We start from the raw sequence: 21,230 nt of genomic DNA on the forward strand, positions 1-21,230 counted from the left end.
ATTTAAAAATCATGTTAACAACTGTTATTGCACACAGAGTGAGTCCATGCAACTTATTAGATGACTTGTTAAACACATTTTTTACTCCCGAACTGATTTAGGCTTGTCATAACAGGGTGGTTGAATACTTATTGACTCAAGACATTTTAGCTTTAATTTTTTAAATTCCACTTTGACATTGTGGGGTATTGTGTGTGGGCCAGTGACACAACATCTCAATTTAATCCATTTTAAATTCAGGCTGTAACACAACAAAATGTGGAAAAAGTCTAGGGGTGTGAATACTTTCTGAAGGCGCAGAGTAGATCTTTCCTTTGTCTGGCCCTCCGGTGGCTACCGAGGATGAAAAGCCAGCCTTTTTACATACCGATAGCGCCATCTAGTGGATAACCTCTAACCCACATCAAATACAATGCAGTTTCGTTTATTATAGGTCGACAATTAAAACATATCAGTAATATCAGAAGGATGCTCTGATATTTCCTCATGAATGTGGTTTTGAAAAGTATATTTATTGTGTAGCCTACTTCTCAGAGTCACACACAGACCGGGAAAGGGATTCACTGTTATTTATACCCCTCCCTTCCCCCAATGGTTCTCACAGAACAGTGTCTTGCCTGCAGTGTGAATGGTAGCAGCCAGCTTCGTTCTGTGTCATGACGTCGAGTTCTGAAAGCGCTTTTACTTTTAATAATGCGCCGCTACATTCGTGCATTCCTCGTGTGCATGTTGTTTGCCGTGTTCTCGGCCTTGTACGTGTATAGTAAACTATTTTATTCAGATCTGTCGGTCGGAGGAGGAGGAGGACTGGGTGAGAAGACTTTCCTCCATCGAGCCGCGGCCTCTAAGCGAAGCGACATTGGACAAGAAACCAGGCGAGGCCCAGACGAAGCAGAACCAGGCGATCAACACTGGTACACTGGCTGATAGTTACACTGCTTATTATATAGCTAGATTGTAATACACTTCAAAAGGCTTCAAACTAAACGAATGCATAACTTTCTTGGTGAACAAATATTTCCTCTGCAAGTAATGTATTGGAATGTGCACCATTGACAGATGTGTCTCCACAATAGTATCAGTATCAACAAATATACTGCGACAAGACTAATTGTAACAATTCCTCTGGTTAACTTTCTGCATCCTTCCCACGTTCACTATGGTCATGGACACTGTGTACTTGCAGTTCCAGCCCAAACAACAACATTAGGATCAATTGCTTCTCGCAAAGAAATGTAAATATAGCGAAACAAGCTCAATATAGCGAAACAAGCTCAATATAGCGTGTATGTACCTGTAATAAAGAAACATACGCATTTTTCTGCGGGAAAGTTGACTGGTTGAATGAGGTTCACTAGCGCGCATGGAGGTTCAATAACATATATTTCTTCGTGACTTGACTGTTGAGTTATTTCCACAACATCAAGAGATTTATTTTCATAGCTGATTGGTTTTCCTTCACCCTTTTGACCAACACTTTGTGGTGGTGCTGGCTGACCTACTAGGGGACCGACATTGTAAATACGAAAGTATTCTTAATTAACTGACTTGCCTAGTTAAATAAAGGTTAAATAAAAAGAAATACTAGTTGCAGATGTTTTGAGACAAACACATGTGGGCATGAGTCGGTAGTCTACAACAGAAAAGCATTACCACTGAATAATAATAATAATAATAATAATAATAACAGGAAAACAGAGTGCAGGGGCCTGTTGCACAAAACTAGGATAAGGGATTAAGCCAGGATATCTTGGTGATCCTGGCTCAATTGATCCGTAATCCGGTTGCACTAAAGATGGATAGGGGGCAGGAGGATATGTTATGGTATAAATTACCATGGAGATTTATTCTGTGGAGCTAGCCTGCTCCAGACCAGGCTAAATTCCAGGATCTATTTAATCTCATCCCTAATGTCAGTCAGCAGTCACCACAAATGGAAACCAATAGTTATTTCACTGCTCACTATACATTGTTATCACATATAACTAGACCCACTGTTATTTAAACGTTTGTGATCATTAATTTCAATGATTTTGGATAAAAAATGATTTTTAGATGATGTTGCTATCATTAGATAATTTACAGTTTCCCATAGACTATAAGGCTATATATAAAATGCTAGAATATTAGGGCCACAGAGGGGAAAAACACAAGTCATAATATTGTAACCAGTTGTTTTAAAGGAGGACAGTTGTTAAAATGACAGATGTGGGGCATTTCGTGAAATTGTACTTCAGTATGGTTTCATAAACAAAGACATGCTGATGTGCCAGAATATTAAGTATCACATTGTCATAAGTATCAAAACTGTAAAAACAATATGTAGCTTTTCTGCAGAAAGAACCAGCCTCATAAATTTATGACTTTATCCTTTTTCTTCAGTGTGGCCCTAGTACTCTGTCATATAAACAAATACACATTCCATATGAATATAAAAACACAATGTGTAACATTATGTTCCTTTATTGAATAAGGACAAAACAAAGCAGGTAAACCATCAGCTCCTTTCAAAACTGAAGTCACAGTGACTCTACAAGATGGAAAGCACAGAATCTAAGCATATTATACAAAATGATACATATACAGACCTTTGAATGTGTATAACACACCCTGCATGTCTGCACACTAAAATAAATGCAGGACAAATCCATACACATCAACTGAACAGACAAATGAATGGATGCAGTAGCCTCCCTGCAGCCTTGTATTACACACAGTATACCGCACAAACATCATAAGAGGCCAAATTCGTCAAAAAAACGAACCCAAAAAAACCCAAATTCCTCTGCCACCGCAGGACATATTTAACCAAAATTGAAAGCACACATACTAACTAAAATAATTCAACACATATTGGTCCCTCAGCAGCCGACCACTGTCGTCATCAGGGAAGATTGCCGGATTGTCCCAGTCCATGGCTGGTGGCACTCTGGGGGCCCTCTCCTTCCTCAGGCAGGCCACATTGTGGAGGACAGCACAAGCCACAGTAATATCACATGCCCTAACAGGGCTGACCCTTAATTTGTGAAGGCAGTGAAAGCGTGCCTTCAGGAGGCCAAAGGTCATTTCAACTCTGGCCCTGGTCCTGGCATGGGCATGGTTGTAGGCCTGCTGTGCTTCCTGGGGGTCTGTGAAAGGTGTCAGGAGAAAAGGCTGGCAGCCATACCCCCTGTCTCCCAGCAACACACCAGAGAATTCACCTGTCAACACAAAATCTCATCATTACTACCTCATAAACACAGTGATATTCTTGACACAGCCATGATGGTTATAAATAGGGGTTGTGTGGCTTACCTTGTGATAGGCACTGATAGATTTCAGAGGCCCGAAAGATTCTGGAGTCATGGACTGAGCCAGGCCATTTTGCCACAACATTGCTGATCACACAGTCAGCATTGCAGACCATCTGAAATCATAAGATGAGGAATATTACACCAATCAATGCACATCACTGGCAATGCAGAGTGTTCGTCAATGGACAATATCAAAAAGTTATGTTCACCTGAACATTAATGCTGTGAAAGGATTTCCTATTCACAAAATCGGCCTCATGGGCACCTGAGGGGGCTTTTATCCTTATGTGTGTGCAGTCCACTGCACCAATGACATTGGGGAAACCTGTCACACAAAGTAATGAGTATCCTACTATGTGTTAACAGTTGTCCTGTAATTTGTAGATCCTCTTACCTGCAATCCTATAGAACTCCTCTTTGATGTCACAGAGTCTTCTGTGGCCAGGGAAGGAGATGAAGACATCTGCTAATGCTTTGATAGCCAGACACACACTCCTTATTGTGCGGCAAATTGTGGCCTTGTTCAGCTGTTCTGCATCCCCCACTGAGTACAGGAAGGCTCCACTAGCAAAAAAGCGCAAGGCCACACAAACCATTTGCTCCACACTCAGTGCATGGCTCCGTGCAGTGCGGTGCTTAATCCTGGGACCCAGTAGTCTGCATAGATACCTGATGCCATCTGCAGAAAACCTGTATCTTTCATATAGATGGTCATCAGGGAAGGCCAGTGGGTCCAACCGGTCCCTGAAGACCCTTTCTCACCTGAAGGCTCTCCTCAGCACAAGTGCTTCTTCATCCACCACATCTCGCACGAATGGGCATGCCATTGTCAGAGCAGAAAGGAACACACAATTTTGGGCCTTCATATAGGCTAGTGGCCACACCTGGTGCTGGGGGGGGGTGGGCAAAAGAGGGCGATGCCTTATAACGATGACTTGGTTGTACTGATTGCTGGGAAAATAAAAAAAACCTTAGAAAGATGCCACCGTCCTGTGTGCTCACAATAAGAGCTCATATGTCATGGCTCACTTGACTTTACGAGAATATACCTAATTTTTATTTTGAGCTGTGTCATCTTCTTGGAGCTGGGGGAGGAAAGAAAAATAATGATTAATACATTTGTGTTACAGTTAGCATACAGTGTACATTGAAGGCATATCTCACCTCCCTCTCAAGTTTTTTTATTTCAAGGTCCAGTTTCCTAATTGTCCTCTTTTTTATTTCGAACTCCAGTGCAAGATTTTCCATCTTTTTCTTCTTGTACTGAATGTCTATGTCTGCCAGTTCTATTTGGCACCGGAGGTGGTTGCCATACAACTTTCTGATAGCTTGTGAGCTCTGTGAACACAATACAATTAGCGCAGCTGGAATTTGGCAGGATGTGGTGTCCTTTTATTAATACGCACTATGTTGCCAGGCTGGTTTTCCCACTGTATAGCATCTGGGTCCTGTAAAAGAAATTCGATTTTTTGATTTTGATGAGGACTCCTCACCATTGTAGAGTAAATAGTACTTTCACAGTCTTAACATGATACCTCATGCCTTCTGGAATCCAGAGAGATGGTCTCCTCCTCATCATCGTCTCCATCATGTGCTGTTGCTGCTGCACTGGGGCCTTCACCCTATCACATTTAATCGGATTCATATTGAAGCTAGTAGACAAGACATGCCAGGCCTACAGTATGCCTTTGATGGAGTACTCACTGGATCAGCATCGTCTGGTGCTTGTGCTGGTGGCTCTAACAGGAACACAGTGCTGCCAGACACTGCAAGGCAATAGGTAAACCAAAGTCAGACAGTCCAAATTGATTCAATATGAATGTGGTTGTATCCCATGTAGAGATGGAAGGACATACCTTGAATGAAGCGGGTGGCATCTTGGGAGGAACCTATGCTCGTCTCTTTCCCCCCAGGGATCCCCTCTAAGACGGGCCTGCCTTTATTTAGCTCCAAGGCCATGTCCTCTGCTGGGGTAAGGTCAGCCTTTGGTGACCCACCACCCGTGCCATGTCTGTGGGTATTCTTTTTCACTGCTAAAACAGTACAGACAATGTGTGAGCAGGCACCTTCTGGGTACAATATATGCTTGTGCTTTGTTAAATATTAGTCAGGGACCATACCATTCTGCAGAATGTTCTTGTATTTGATTTTGACCTGCTGCCATGTCCGTTTTGGCCCGTTCATGTTTAATCTACACACACACACACACACACTTAATGGAGTCACACTGCAAAAAATTACTTGGTATTTTTGTCTTGTTTTCAGTAAAAATATCAAAAATTTTATCATAGCTTTATACAGTGTGATGGAGTTACTTTACACAATTTCACTCATATCTGCAGTGCATTTCAATAAAAAAAATTAACCGTTTCATAATTACAGTACAACTGCATTTTTGGAGATGTGAATTAAATATTTGAATTGTAATTGTGATGTTTCAGCGGAGCGGTGAGTGTGTAATTGTGCACTACTTACGCATTCAGGCGGTCTGCAATACTTTGCCACGCTTTTTCTCTTTGCTTTATCACTGTGGCGGTGTTGCCTTTCTTCTTAATTATATCTTTTACCTCCTCGTATGCCTCCATGAGGATTTGTGCTTCCGACGGGGAAAAGTACGCGGCTCTAGTTGCCATGGTAAATCAGTTAATCTGTGATCTGTGGCGGGGTCTATTTGAGTGAGCCGTGAGCGCGCACCTATCCAGGATTGGTTTCACCTGGCTTAATGAATCCGTGTCTGCTCATCCTGGCTTGGTCTTTGTGCAACCAATTAAGCCTGGACGCACATGTTTTGGCTTCATTGAGCTCAGCTGAGTCATTTATCCCGGATGTCTTAATTCTACTTTTGTGCAACAGGCCCCAGTTGTTGAAATGGAAGTTAAATATCTGTTGGCCAACTTCAGTGGTCTCTGCTGGATTGCTAAGCAACAGGATATGCAATTAAACGGGTGCTTATGGCCTTTAACAGTTTGTTACAGTCAACAAACTAGTGTGAATGACAAACAAGATAATCCGGTTGCCTAGACGAACACACCCCCTTCTCTCCTACAACAACTTTTAAATGCTCACCTTGCTGCTTTGTCTCTCTTCAGTCAAGCAAGGGATCTCTGTCGGCTGTCAGGTTTAGCTGGCGGTGACAGGCATCTGGATTGCTGTGTGATGAGAGGAGAAGAATAGCCTTTTCAAATCCTCCGAACCAGTTGGTGAACCTGGCACAAATCATTGACAAAGGTTTTAACCTTTTAAATGAAACAAACGTTGGTTTGACTGTAGCATACTTGTCTTTATTGGCAGGTACATCATGAGGAAAGCAGAGGGCCGTGTGAGGACGGCTGCAGCCATGCACCTGGCTGTCGTGGCCTGCGGACAGAGACTAGAGGAGACTCTCACCATGCTGAAGTCTGCTGTTATGCTCAGCATCAAACCACTGTGCCTACACATCTTCGCTGAAGACCAGCTGCACGCCAGCTTTATAGAAGCTGTGAGTTGGACTGGATGCACTACAAGGCCTATAGCCTGTGATTGGAAGCATAATAATGTGGTAGTAATGAGATGTGATAATGACGTTGTAATATCATGTCCTACTATGATAATGTAATAGCATCTACATCACAACTCTAACATATAGGCTTCAATAAAGTCCCATTTGGTCCAGTGTACATGATACACACAGAATAGAAAACACTGAACAGCTGCTCTTTCCATAACAGACTGACCAGGTGAATCCAGGTGAAAGCTATGATCCCTTGTTGATGTCACCTGTTAAAGCCACTTCAATCAGTGTAGATGAAGGTGAGGAGACAGGTTAAAGAAGGATTTTTAAGCATTGAGACATGAATTGTGTATATGTGGCCTTCAGAGGGTGAATGGGCTAGACAAAAGATTGAAGTGCCTTTTGAATTGGGAACGGTAGTAGATGCCAGGCGTACTGGTTTGTGTTAAGAACCGCAATGCTAATATGATGAGCTTACGGCTTCCGAGTGGCGCAGCGGTCTAAGGCACTGCATCTCAGTGCTAGAGGCGTCACTACAGACCCTGGTTCGATCCCAGGCTGTATCACAACCGACTGATCGGGAGTCCCATAGGGCAGCACACAATTGGCCCAGCGTCGTCCAGGTTAGGGGAGGGTTTGGCCGGGGTAGGCCGTCATTGTAAAATAAGAATTTGTTTTTAAATGACTTGCCTAGTTAAATGAAGGTTAAATAAATCAAATTAAAACGCTAAACAGTTTCCTGTGTATATCAAGAATGATCCACCACCAAAAGGACATCCAGCCAACTTGACACAACTGTGGGAAGCATTGGAGTCAACGTGGGCCAGCCTCCCTGTGGAATGCTTTCCACACCTCTTAGAGTCCATTCCCTGACAAATTGAGGCTGTTCTGAAGGAAAAGGGGGATGTAACTCAATATTGGGAAGGTGTTCCTCATGTTTGGTGTACTCAGTGTATAACCTAGACCAGGGGTGAATAACTAACTCCATGGAGGGCCCAGGTTCTGCAGGTTTTTGTTTTTTCCTTTCAATTAAGGCCTAGACAATCAGGTGTGGGGAGTTCCTTACTAATTAGTGACCTGAATTCGTCAATCAAGTACAAGGGAGGAGCGAAAACCTGCCGACACTCAGACCTCCGTGGCCTAGAGGTTATCTATCCTGTCTATAAACTGAGTATTTACCTCTTTTTAAAACCTCTGTGTAATAACACTTGTCTGTTTGCTTTGTTCTGTGTTTAGTTAGAGTCGTGGCCAGGTTCATTCCGTTCCAGGTTTAACTACACTCTGTACCCCATCACCTTCCCCCGTGAGAATGCTGGAGAGTGGAAGAAGCTCTTCAAACCATGTGCTTCTCAGAGACTATTCCTGCCTGTGAGTTTCGTAGCTGGAGAAATTCCATTTTGTTTAATTAAATATTAGCGTGATGATGGTTTCCATGGCCTCAGAATAATATCTTGGAGTAAAAATGTTACTGTACATGTGTACACTGCTAAATGGGTTGTCTGTTTCTGATTCTCTCTTGTCTTCAGTTGATCCTAAAGGAGGTGGACTCAGACATCTTGTTCCTGACCTCTAACCTCTGTTTCTGTTCCCCAGCTCATCCTAAAGGAGGTGGATTCTCTAGTCTACGTGGACTCGGACATCTTGTTCCTCCAGCCTGTAGACGCTCTGTGGTCCCTGCTAGCTCACTTCAACGCTACCCAGCTGGCCGCCATGGCGCCGGAGCACGAGGAGCCACGCATCGCCTGGTACAGCCGCTTCGCCCGCCACCCCTACTATGGCAGGACGGGCATCAACTCTGGAGTCATGCTCATGAACATGACACGCATCAGGGCCACATACTTCAAGGTAATATAAACTTTGACCAGCAGAGGTCACCATTGCAATACATTCAGGGGTAATATAAACTTCGACCAGCAGAGGTCACCATTGCAATACAGTCAGATGTAATATAAACTTTGACCAGCAGAGGTCCCCTTTGCAATATATTCAGATATAATGTCATCCAGAGATGGGAGAATCGAGATTTTCTGCAATAAATGTATCCTTGTTGAATGAATGACAAACAAACATCATAATTTAAGATGTTTGCACAGGCACTTTGATTTGACACTTAGCTTGTTTTCCACAATGTAACACACCCTCTATCCTGTTCTGTGTGATCAGAATGACATGACGTCAGTGGGTCTGAGGTGGGAGGAGCTGCTGATGCCCCTGCTGCAGAAATATAAACTAAACATGACCTGGGGAGACCAGGACCTGCTCAACATCATCTTCCATCACAACCCTGGTGAGACTCACAGCTCAGTACCTCCCTTATTACACCACATGATGAGACACATTACATATAGTCATATACCAGTGTATATGGTTGTTATAGTAGAAACATCAAATCAAATGTATTTATAAAGCCCTTCTTACATCAGCTGATATCTCAAAGTGCTGTACAGAAACCCAGCCTAAAACCCCAAACAGCAAGCAATGCAGATGTAGAAGGACGGTGGCTAGGAACAATTCCCTAGAAAGGAGGCCCAACCTTGGAGAGACTCAACTCTCAACACACAGCTGTTTAACACACCATTCAATATGATTTTACTGCTGCTGTTTAATTATTTGTTCATTTTATTTTCTATAACACTTTTTTAAAGCATTGTTGGTTATATGCTTGTAAGTAAGCATTTCACTGTCTACTACACTTGTTGTATTCGGCACGTGACAAATGAAATGTGATTTGATTAGAAACATGAACCTTTTAAATGTAATAGCTGTGGCAGGTATCCCAGCTCCAGCCTTGCAGGGCAGCAGTGTCTTGTCTTATTGTTTACCTGGGTAATAAGGTGTGTGTCGAGATGATCAACTAAGCTCCAGGGCCAGAAGACAACCAGACGTATTGGCTTTGTGCCCCTCTAAACTAGCCCTTGTCTCTCCCTCTCCAGAGTGTCTGTTGGAAGTCCCCTGCCACTGGAACTACCGTCCAGACCACTGTATCTACGGCAGTAACTGTGGCTCCGCGGAGGAGGAGGGTATCTTTATCCTGCACGGGAACAGAGGAGTGTACCATGACCTCAAACAGCCTGCCTTCAGGGCCGTCTACGACGCCATACGACAGGTAAACTAAACGATCACAGATCAGTGTAGTCTACGACTCCGTACAACAGGTAAACTAAACGATCACAGATCAGTGTAGTCTACGACGCCATACGACAGGTAAACTAAACGATCACAGATCAGTGTAGTCTACGACTCCGTACGACAGGTAAACTAAACGATCACAGATCAGTGTAGTCTACGACGCCATACGACAGGTAAACTAAACGATCACAGATCAGTGTAGTCTACGACGCCGTACGACAGGTGAACTAAACGATCACAGATCAGTGTAGTCTACGACGCCGTACGACAGGTAAACTAAACGATCACAGATCAGTGTAGTCTACGACACCGTACGACAGGTAAACTAAACGATCACAGATCAGTGTAGTCTACGACGCCGTACGACAGGTAAACTAAACGATCACAGATCAGTGTAGTCTACGACGCCGTACGACAGGTACAGTGCCTTGCGAAAGTATTCGGCCCCCTTGAACTTTGCGACCTTTTGCCACATTTCAGGCTTCAAACATAAAGATATAAAACTGTATTTTTTTGTGAAGAATCAACAACAAGTGGGACACAATCATGAAGTGGAACGACATTTATTGGATATTTCAAACTTTTTTAACAAATCAAAAACTGACAAATTGGGCGTGCAAAATTATTCAGCCCTCTTAAGTTAATACTTTGTAGCGCCACCTTTTGCTGCGATTACAGCTGTAAGTCGCTTGGGGTATGTCTCTATCAGTTTTGCACATCGAGAGACTGAAATTTTTTCCCATTCCTCCTTGCAAAACAGCTCGAGCTCAGTGAGGTAGGATGGAGAGCATTTGTGAACAGCAGTTTTCACTTCTTTCCACAGATTCTCGATTGGATTCAGGTCTGGACTTTGACTTGGCCATTCTAACACCTGGATATGTTTATTTTTGAACCATTCCATTGTAGATTTTGCTTTATGTTTTGGATCATTGTCTTGTTGGAAGACAAATCTCCGTCCCAGTCTCAGGTCTTTTGCAGACTCCATCAGGTTTTCTTCCAGAATGGTCCTGTATTTGGCTCCATCCATCTTCCCATCAATTTTAACCATCTTCCCTGTCCCTGCTGAAGAAAAGCAGGCCCAAACCATGATGCTGCCACCACCATGTTTGACAGTGGGGATGGTGTGTTCAGCTGTGTTGCTTTTACGCCAAACATAACGTTTTGCATTGTTGCCAAAAAGTTCAATTTTGGTTTCATCTGACCAGAGCACCTTCTTCCACATGTTTGGTGTGTCTCCCAGGTGGCTTGTGGCAAACTTTAAACAACACTTTTTATGGATATCTTTAAGAAATGGATTTCTTCTTGCCACTCTTCCATAAAGGCCAGATTTGTGCAATATACGACTGATTGTTGTCCTATGGACAGAGTCTCCCACCTCAGCTGTAGATCTCTGCAGTTCATCCAGAGTGATCATGGGCCTCTTGGCTGCATCTCTGATCAGTCTTCTCCTTGTATGAGCTGAAAGTTTAGAGGGACGGCCAGGTCTTGGTAGATTTGCAGTGGTCTGATACTCCTTCCATTTCAATATTATCGCTTGCACAGTGCTCCTTGGGATGTTTAAAGCTTGGGAAATCTTTTTGTATCCAAATCCGGCTTTAAACTTCTTCACAACAGTATCTCGGACCTGCCTGGTGTGTTCCTTGTTCTTCATGATGCTCTCTGCGCTTTTAACGGACCTCTGAGACTATCACAGTGCAGGTGCATTTATACGGAGTCTTGATTACACACAGGTGGATTGTATTTATCATCTTTAGTCATTTAGGTCAACATTGGATCATTCAGAGATCCTCACTGAACTTCTGGAGAGAGTTTGCTGCACTGAAAGTAAAGGGGCTGAATAATTTTGCACGCCCAATTTTTCAGTTTTTGATTTGTTAAAAAAGTTTGAAATATCCAATAAATGTCATTCCACTTCATGATTGTGTCCCACTTGTTGTTGATTCTTCACAAAAAAATACAGTTTTATATCTTTATGTTTGAAGCCTGAAATGTGGCAAAAGGTCGCAAAGTTCAAGGGGGCCGAATACTTTCGCAAGGCACTGTAAACTAAACGATCACAGATCAGTGTAGTCTACGACGCCGTACGACAGGTAAACTAAACGATCACAGATCAGTGTAGTCTACGACGCCGTACGACAGGTAAACTAAACGATCACAGATCAGTGTAGTCTACGACACCGTACGACAGGTAAACTAAACGATCACAGATCAGTGTAGTCTACGACTCCGTACGACAGGTAAACTAAACGATCACAGATCAGTGTAGTCTACGACACCGTACGACAGGTAAACTAAGCGATCACAGATCAGGGTAGTCTACGAAGCCGTACGACAGGTAAACTAAGCGATCACAGATCAGGGTAGTCTACGAAGCCGTACGACAGGTAAACTAAGCGATCACGGATCAGTGTAGTCTACGACGCCATACGACAGGTAGGCTAAACGATCACATAGCAGTATTTCAGCCTGCCTTCTGGGCCATCTACGATGCCATACGACAGGTCAACTAAACGATCACAGAGCAGGATTTCAGCCCGCCTTCTGGGCCATCTACGATGCCATACGACAGGTCAACTAAACGATCACAGAGCAGTATTTCAGCCTGCCTTCTGGGCCATCTACGATGCCATACGACAGGTAGGCTAAACGATCACAGAGCAGTATTTCAGCCTGCCTTCTGGGCCATCTACGATGCCATACGACAGGTCAACTAAACGATCACATAGCAGTATTTCAGCCTGCCTTCTGGGCCATCTACGAGGCCATACGACAGGTAGGCTAAACGATCACAGATCAGTATTTCAGCCTGCCTTCTGGGCCATCTACGATGCCATACGACAGGTCAACTAAACGATCACAGAGCAGTATTTCAGCCTGCCTTCTGGGCCATCTACGATGCCATACGACAGGTAGGCTAAACGATCACAGAGCAGTATTTCAGCCTGCCTTCTGGGCCATCTACGATGCCATACGACAGGTAGGCTAAACGATCACAGATCAGTGTTGTCTACGATGCCATACGACAGGTCAACTCAACGATCACAGATAAGGGTTTACAGATGGTAAAACAACGTGATTGTCTTTCATTGATTGTGTATTAGGTGTGTAAGGAAATGTTTGTTTGTGCGTCCAGACCACGTCTATGCAGATCTCCACACGTTTTAGTGGTGAGCGAAACAGATTTCCTCATCAGGATGTGTTCTAACTGATCACAGTTGTTTTAATGATATCGATGACACTGGGCATGTGTTTAATGACATCATCAATGTCCAGGTTCGTATTGCTTTCCTATAACTAAGGGTCGAGCGTCCATCAGAAAGATGCCTGGTCAATATTTCGTCCTTGCCTCTCAGTACGCCTGACACACACACACACCTCATACATAATATGTGAGAGTATTAAAGCCGCAGTTAAACCAAGGCTCAGGAAAGAGCAGTAAAGTTTTAGTGCTGATGGTTCATGTAGAGCCTCCACTGGCACAGTGCTCCGTCATCCTCATAAAAACAACACACACATTGGAAATGGAGCTTCATGAGCGGAGGGGGGGGCTTAACTTTTAGTAACCCAATATCAGGGACTAAACCAAACGAGAGGACGTAAAATAGTCATCCCCTTTGATTTCCTGTGAGAGCTGTAAAGGTACTTCCATTATTGGGAAGAGGAGACTGATTGTGTCTGTAGTTGGACCGAGGAGGATAATAAGGTGGGATTTTTCTCTCTCTACATCACCTCAGCAGCTTCATGGACATTTATTCCAATGAAAAGAAAGGTTGGAAGTCTTTCTTAGGCTTTATACAACTATTAAACATGTTTCACTCCCTGTCTATTTGATCACACATTAAAAACAGGCAATGATGTGAATTGTAAAATGGTGAATTGTACTGATTGTAAGACGCTCTGTATAAGAGCTTCTGCCAAATGACTAAAATGTAATGAATTTCTGGCCACAGCTGCAGTAGATATCTAGAAGTGTGGACTTCACGTAGTGCCTGTTTGATAACAGAATGCTCTATGTCTCAGTACTCATTTAGGGAGGATCCTGTGAGCTCTCTGCTGGTCCCACTGGAAGAAGAGCTGTTGAAGACGACCCGTTCATACTGTGGTAAATCACATGTTCTGTTCACTAAGAGACTGGCTCACAGCCTGGCCAACGTCAACAGAGATGCTCAGCCTCCACATGGACGGTAGTCTGAAGTCCTGGGCCTCCAGGCTGTCCTATAGTGTTGTCATGTTCAGAGAGGTGGTGGCCTGGGTTCTGTTCATTAGAGCACACTGTAGCAAAACATTTTGCAACGGATAACTAAAATGGGTGTTTCTTATTGGACAAGTTGAGCTAGTGCCTACTCTGTTTCATTTTGTCGTCTTCTGTTTCATGACTACTTGGCACCATGTAGCTACATGGCTGAAGGAATTTATTTATACATTTTTATTTAACTGGGCAAGTCAGTTAAGAACAAATGTAAATTTTACAATATCAGCCTACCCCGGGCAAACCCTCCCCTAACTCGGACGATGCTGGGCCAGTTGTGGGCCACCCTATGGGACTCCTGATCACGGCCAGTTGTGGGCCACCCTATGGGACTCCTGATCACGGCCGGTTGTGGGCCACCCTATGGGACTCCTGATCACGGCCGGTTGTGGGCCACCCTATGGGACTCCTGATCACGGCCGGTTGTGGGCCACCCTATGGGACTCCTGATCACGGCCGGTTGTGGGCCACCCTATGGGACTCCTGATCACGGCCGGTTGTGGGCCACCCTATGGGACTCCTGATCACGGCCGGTTGTGGGCCACCCTATGGGACTCCTGATCACGGCCGGTTGTGGGCCACCCTATGGGACTCCTGATCACAGCCGGTTGTGGGCCACCCTATGGGACTCCTGATCACGGCCGGTTGTGGGCACCCTATGGGACTCCTGATCACGGCCGGTTGTGGGCCACCCTATGGGACTCCTGATCACGGCCGGTTGTGGGCCACCCTATGGGACTCCCGGCCGGTTGTGATCACGGCCGGTTGTGATACAGCCCGGAATCAAACCAAGGTCTGTAGTGACGCCTCTAGCATTGAGATGCAGTGTCTTAGACCACTTCGCCACTCGGGAGGAAGAGACTAGATGGACGTTGGGGACTTCATATGCAGGAGATACATACAGTGTGAAGAATGATGTCGCTGTCATCACTACAGATCCCACATCTTGTTCAGCGTTTCTCTGGTCATAGTCATCTGTTTAGGAGGCTATATGACATTTCCAATGCTGACGAGGCTCTTCTTTAATAGTGCTGTCTGCTGTATTCAAGAGGCCTTGCTCTCCATATTGGAGAATTTGGTCTTATCCGGCCAGCAGAACATGACTAAACTCAATCAGCCTTCCTAAGCTAAATGGTACCTCTCCTATTGACAAAGAGCTACTGAGCCCTCTGCCATAATGTGAACAGCATAGTGCCATGGGAGAAGAAGGAGGCACAGACAGGAAGCTATTTTGGAGTTTGCTTGATTGAAAATGCCCTTTTTTCAATGGCAGTCTTTCCCCTTTCTATTTTAAGATAAGAGGAACAAGATACGGATTAATGTGAGTTCTGGATGTTGACAGTTTATTGTCGTTCTTTAGTTTTTGTGTCAATTTGTTTACTTGAGAAATAGTTACAACCAGTACTTCTCTTTGTGTGTTATTTTGTTTGTGAAGGGTTTTATTAGATGTGGTCTGGATGAAGCCGTCCGTACGTTCTGCACTGATCAGTTTCAGACACATTGTCAGACATTCATACCAGTCTTTATTACTCTGATGTTCTGCTCAATTCCCTCCTTTAAACATGCTGGAACATTGTCTTTGAAGAACCACTTCACTCTGCAGTCAGTCAGTTTTCATGTGTTGTTCAGGCGACAGATCGTCTTCGGTACATTCATTTGCGTTGTGTTTTATAGCTAATGCCAAAGTTCTTTTCACTGTTGAATGTATATTTGAAACATTGACCGTCAAAACAGACAACTTCCTTCTGTCGTCATAGAATGATCTTGAAATTGTTTAGTCATTTTTACAATACTTATCTTCCTAATGATTACTTTGTGTATTAAATGCAGTATATTTTGTAGCAGAAAGGTAGTACTCACCTTTTTGAATATGTCTGTCACTGTATCTTAACCAACACGTACTGTATTCTGTTAAATCCAGTAGTACACAATTTGATATCTTGCCACCAGATGGCAGCATTGCTGCATCATGAACAGCAGTTAGCTGGACCAGAGGAGAGACTGTCAGGTTCACATGGAGGGGGATTCATGACTAAATGTGGGACAAATATACACCGGTAACTAAATGTATGCCGTCAAAATATCTATGCAGCAATAATGTTATGGGGCGCTGCCTGTGTGGTTCAGATGGGAGTCAATCTGTCAATAAATCAAGTATAAATTCTTTATGATTGTCCTTACAGTTAACAGCTACGTAGTGGAGGTAGTATTTACAACTATTCACTATGTCAATATGAATGCCTGATATTCCCTGCCATCGCCCTAATAACTCTTGTGAACTTGTGCTTGGCTTGCGGCTTCTCTATTGTCTCCATTGATTGTGTCACATCACCTCCACTTCAAGCAAACGATGGAACAAACTCCTAACCGCCGGGACTGTTCCTTATGAGATGATCAGATTTCCACTGATACTCAGCATCTTTTTCATTTATTCTGCGAAGGTCAGGGACTTGAGCCAGATTGATGGCCTGTTTCTGTAGCTGTTCCTCACAGATCAATGTAACAGTAAATACCCAGTGACCCGGCCGTGTGGGGCCCTGGTGTCTGTCTCTGCTTTGAGCTGCTCATAACCTGGAACTGATGGGCCGTTAACATAACGCTGTAGGGCGCCCAGCTCTACTGCCATGGCATTGACCATATTGAATGGTGTTAGTGTAATGCAGCTTCCCATCTATATAGTCATGAGTTCATCCCAAATGCCACCCTATTCCCTATGCAGTGCACTATTATTGAGCATGTTCCCATGGGCCCTGGTGAATGGTAGTGCGCTAAATGGGGGATAGAAAGGGAAAGTAAAGGGGGGTACTCTGCATTTAACACAACCCCTCTGAATCAGAGAGGTGCGGGGGGCTGCCTTATTCCACATCCTGGTCTTCGGCGACCAGGGAACAGTGGGTTAACTGCCTCGTTCAGGGGAACAGTGGGTTAACTGCCTTGTTCAGGGGAACAGTGGGTTAACTGCCTCGTTCAGGGGAACAGTGGGTTAACTGCCTCGTTCAGGGGAACAGTGGGTTAACTGCCTTGTTCAGGGGAACAGTGGGTTAACTGCCTCGTTCAGGGGAACAGTGGGTTAACTGCCTCGTTCAGGGGAACAGTGGGTTAACTGCCTCGTTCAGGGGAACAGTGGGTTAACTGCCTTGTTCAGGGGAACAGTGGGTTAACTGCCTCGTTCAGGGGAACAGTGGGTTAACTGCCTTGTTCAGGGGCAGAACCACAGATGTTTACCTTGTCAGCTCTGGGATTGGATCCAGAAACCTTTGGGTTACTAGTCCAACCCTGTAACCAGGAAGAGCCATTTGGTATGTAACCCCTTTACTGCTGTGGTCTGATTCATAACGTGAAGAAGCTTCATTTACCACTTCATCTATAAGAGGTTATCAATCACTTTGACCTTTTGTGGTCCAACGTACCAAGTAACACCCTGGTTCCCAGGGGATGAAGACAAGGGGAGGGGCTTGAGCACAATGTTAGAAATTCAATATTTTCTATCAGCTAGTTTTTACTTCCCTGAAACTCTTAAGTTTTATATCCTCATAAATAACTATGATTTCATTTCTCACCAGGGGTTAGGGATGGAGCTGGTCCAGATAAATACATGACCTCAAGCAGTCAGTACTGCTGGTCAATGCTCTAATAGAGGGACGCGTGTGTGTGTGTGTGTGTGTGTGTGTGTGTGTTATCCATCTAAAATAAACACATTTCTTTTCAATGGTTGACAAGGTAACGAGTTTGTCCTGTGGAAGCCTTGGTTATCTCAAGAAGAGAGGTTGTCTATTATTCTACAGCTTGAGAGTTATATAGAGAGGAACACAGAGACCATGAGGTGGAGAACAGCAGGACAGGACAAGGCTGTGATACTTGAAAATCTTCTAAAACACTACCAACCTTGTTAACTCTTTATATTACGTTTCCCCTGTTACTATGTAGCTAAAACATTAATAACCTTGTTAACTCTTTACATTACGTTTCCCCTGTTACTATGTAGCTAAAACAGTAATAACCTTGTTAACTCTTTACATTACGTTTCCCCTGTTACTATGTAGCTAAAACAGTAATAACCTTGTTAACTCTTTACATTACGTTTCCCCTGTTACTATGTAGCTAAAACAGTAATAACCTTGTTAACTCTTTACATTACGTTTCCCCTGTTACTATGTAGCTAAAACAGTAATAACCTTGTTAACTCTTTACATTACGTTTCCCCTGTTACTATGTAGCTAAAACAGTAATAAACTTGTTAACTCTTTACATTACGTTTCCCCTGTTACTATGTAGCTAAAACAGTAATAACCTTGTTAACTCTCTACATTACGTTTCCCCTGTTACTATGTAGCTAAAACATTACCAACCTTGTTAACTCTTTACATTACGTTTCCCCTGTTACTATGTAGCTAAAACAGTAATAACCTTGTTAACTCTCTACATTACGTTTCCCCTGTTACTATGTATCTAAAACAGTAATAACCTTGTTAACTCTCTACATTACGTTTCCCCTGTTACTATGTAGCTAAAACAGTAATAACCTTGTTAACTCTTTACATTACGTTTCCCCTGTTACTATGTAGCTAAAACAGTAATAACCTTGTTAACTCTTTACATTACGTTTCCCCTGTTACTATGTAGCTAAAACAGTAATAACCTTGTTAACTCTTTACATTACGTTTCCCCTGTTACTATGTAGCTAAAACAGTAATAACCTTGTTAACTCTTTACATTACGTTTCCCCTGTTACTATGTAGCTAAAACAGTAATAACCTTGTTAACTCTTTACATTACGTTTCCCCTGTTACTATGTAGCTAAAACAGTAATAACCTTGTTAACTCTTTACATTACGTTTCCCCTGTTACTATGTAGCTAAAACAGTAATAACCTTGTTAACTCTCTACATTACGTTTCCCCTGTTACTATGTAGCTAAAACAGTAATAACCTTGTTAACTCTTTACATTACGTTTCCCCTGTTACTATGTAGCTAAAACAGTAATAACCTTGTTAACTCTTTACATTACGTTTCCCCTGTTACTATGTAGCTAAAACAGTAATAACCTTGTTAACTCTTTACATTACGTTTCCCCTGTTACTATGTAGCTAAAACAGTAATAACCTTGTTAACTCTTTACATTACGTTTCCCCTGTTACTATGTAGCTAAAACAGTAATAACCTTGTTAACTCTCTACATTACGTTTCCCCTGTTACTATGTAGCTAAAACAGTAATAACCTTGTTAACTCTTTACATTACGTTTCCCCTGTTACTATGTAGCTAAAACAGTAATAACCTTGTTAACTCTTTACATTACGTTTCCCCTGTTACTATGTAGCTAAAACAGTAATAACCTTGTTAACTCTTTACATTACGTTTCCCCTGTTACTATGTAGCTAAAACAGTAATAACCTTGTTAACTCTTTACATTACGTTTCCCCTGTTACTATGTAGCTAAAACACTACCAACCTTGTTAACTCTCTACATTACGTTTCCCCTGTTACTATGTAGCTAAAACATCACCAACCTTGTTAACTCTTTACATTACGTTTCCCCTGTTACTATGTAGCTAAAACATCACCAACCTTGTTAACTCTTTACATTACGTTTCCCCTGTTACTATGTAGCTAAAACAGTAATAACCTTGTTAACTCTTTACATTACGTTTCCCCTGTTACTATGTAGCTAAAACATTACCAACCTTGTTAACTCTTTACATTACGTTTCCCCTGTTACTATGTAGCTAAAACAGTAATAACCTTGTTAACTCTCTACATTACGTTTCCCCTGTTACTATGTAGCTAAAACAGTAATAACCTTGTTAACTCTCTACATTACGTTTCCCCTGTTACTATGTAGCTAAAACAGTAATAACCTTGTTAACTCTTTACATTACGTTTCCCCTGTTACTATGTAGCTAAAACAGTAATAACCTTGTTAACTCTCTACATTACGTTTCCCCTGTTACTATGTAGCTAAAACAGTAATAACGTAATGACATAGTAAAAACTATGGAACTACTATGTCATTATAAGGTCATAGGGTTGTTATGGAATCAGCTAATACACAATTGGAACAAGGAATGTGTAATTACACATTCACTTGCTGAAGGTTATTCCACATGTGTAGCTACTGATGTTATTCTGGTTCCACAATGTAACTAATGTTTTGTAATGACACGTTTGAACGTAATCTGTGAATTACCATGTTAATAATTTAAACCAACATCTGACCGTGTTACACATGGCATGTTGATAAATAGACTAGGACCTGGTAACAACAATTGTAACAAGGCACACCCTGTCATCAGTTTCCCCTGTCATCAGTTTACCCCGTCATCAGTTTACCCCGTCATCAGTTTACCCCGTCATCAGTTTACCCCGTCATCAGTTTACCCTGTCATCAGCTTACCCTGTCATCAGCTTACCCTGTCATCAGTTTACCCTGTCATCAGTTTACCCTGTCATCAGTTTACCCTGTTTTACCTGTCATCAGCTTACCCTGTCATCAGTTTACCCCGTCATCAGCTTACCCTGTTTTACCTGTCATCAGTTTACCCTGTCATCAGTTTACCCTGTCATCAGTTTACCCCGTCATCAGCTTACCCTGTTTTACCTGTCATCAGTTTACCCTGTCATCAGTTTACCCTGTCATCAGTTCACCCTGTCATCAGTTCACCCTGTCATCAGTTCACCCTGTCATCAGTTTACCCTGTCATCAGTTCACCCTGTCATCAGTTTACCCTGTCATCAGTTCACCCTGTCATCAGTTTACCCTGTCATCAGTTCACCCTGTCATCAGTTCACCCTGTCATCAGTTCACCCTGTCATCAGTTTTCCCTGTCATCAGTTTTACCTGTCATCAGTTTACCCTGTTTTACCTGTCATCAGTTTACCCTGTCACCAGTTTACCCTGTCATCAGCTTACCCTGTCATCAGTTTACCCTGTCATCAGTTTACCCTGTCATCAGTTCACCCTGTCATCAGTTCACCCTGTCATCAGTTTACCCTGTCATCAGTTTACCCTGTCATCAGTTTACCCTGTCATCAGCTTACCCCGTCATGTTCAATTAGTTTGTTTCTATGTT

The 21,230-nt window shown here is 43.0% G+C and overlaps 1 protein-coding gene across 1 annotated transcript; it reads left to right on the forward strand.

Annotated features, from left to right (window-relative positions):
* Positions 1-591: 591 nt before the first annotated feature.
* On the forward strand, positions 592-14,524 carry LOC110490816 (glucoside xylosyltransferase 1). Its single transcript, XM_036945234.1, has 7 exons — positions 592-914; positions 6,585-6,771; positions 8,020-8,151; positions 8,377-8,628; positions 8,947-9,070; positions 9,717-9,889; positions 13,933-14,524. The coding sequence occupies exons 1-7, from the start codon at positions 694-696 to the stop codon at positions 14,098-14,100; spliced, it is 1,257 nt and encodes a 418-aa protein (XP_036801129.1). The 5' UTR covers positions 592-693; the 3' UTR covers positions 14,101-14,524.
* The last annotated feature ends 6,706 nt before the right edge of the window (positions 14,525-21,230 follow it).

This window comes from Oncorhynchus mykiss, chromosome 15 (genome assembly GCF_013265735.2).
Source record: "Oncorhynchus mykiss isolate Arlee chromosome 15, USDA_OmykA_1.1, whole genome shotgun sequence".
Lineage (NCBI taxonomy): Eukaryota > Metazoa > Chordata > Actinopteri > Salmoniformes > Salmonidae > Oncorhynchus > Oncorhynchus mykiss.

Bases quoted from the DNA above. Each gene is read 5' to 3' on its own strand.
- LOC110490816 (XM_036945234.1), top strand. From the start codon at position 694: ATGCGCCGCTACATTCGTGCATTCCTCGTGTGCATGTTGTTTGCCGTG. The intron at 6,772-8,019 runs GTGAGTTGGACT...TTCTGTGTTTAG, and splicing joins ACGCCAGCTTTATAGAAGCT to TTAGAGTCGTGGCCAGGTTC. The intron at 8,152-8,376 runs GTGAGTTTCGTA...TCTGTTCCCCAG, and splicing joins CTCAGAGACTATTCCTGCCT to CTCATCCTAAAGGAGGTGGA.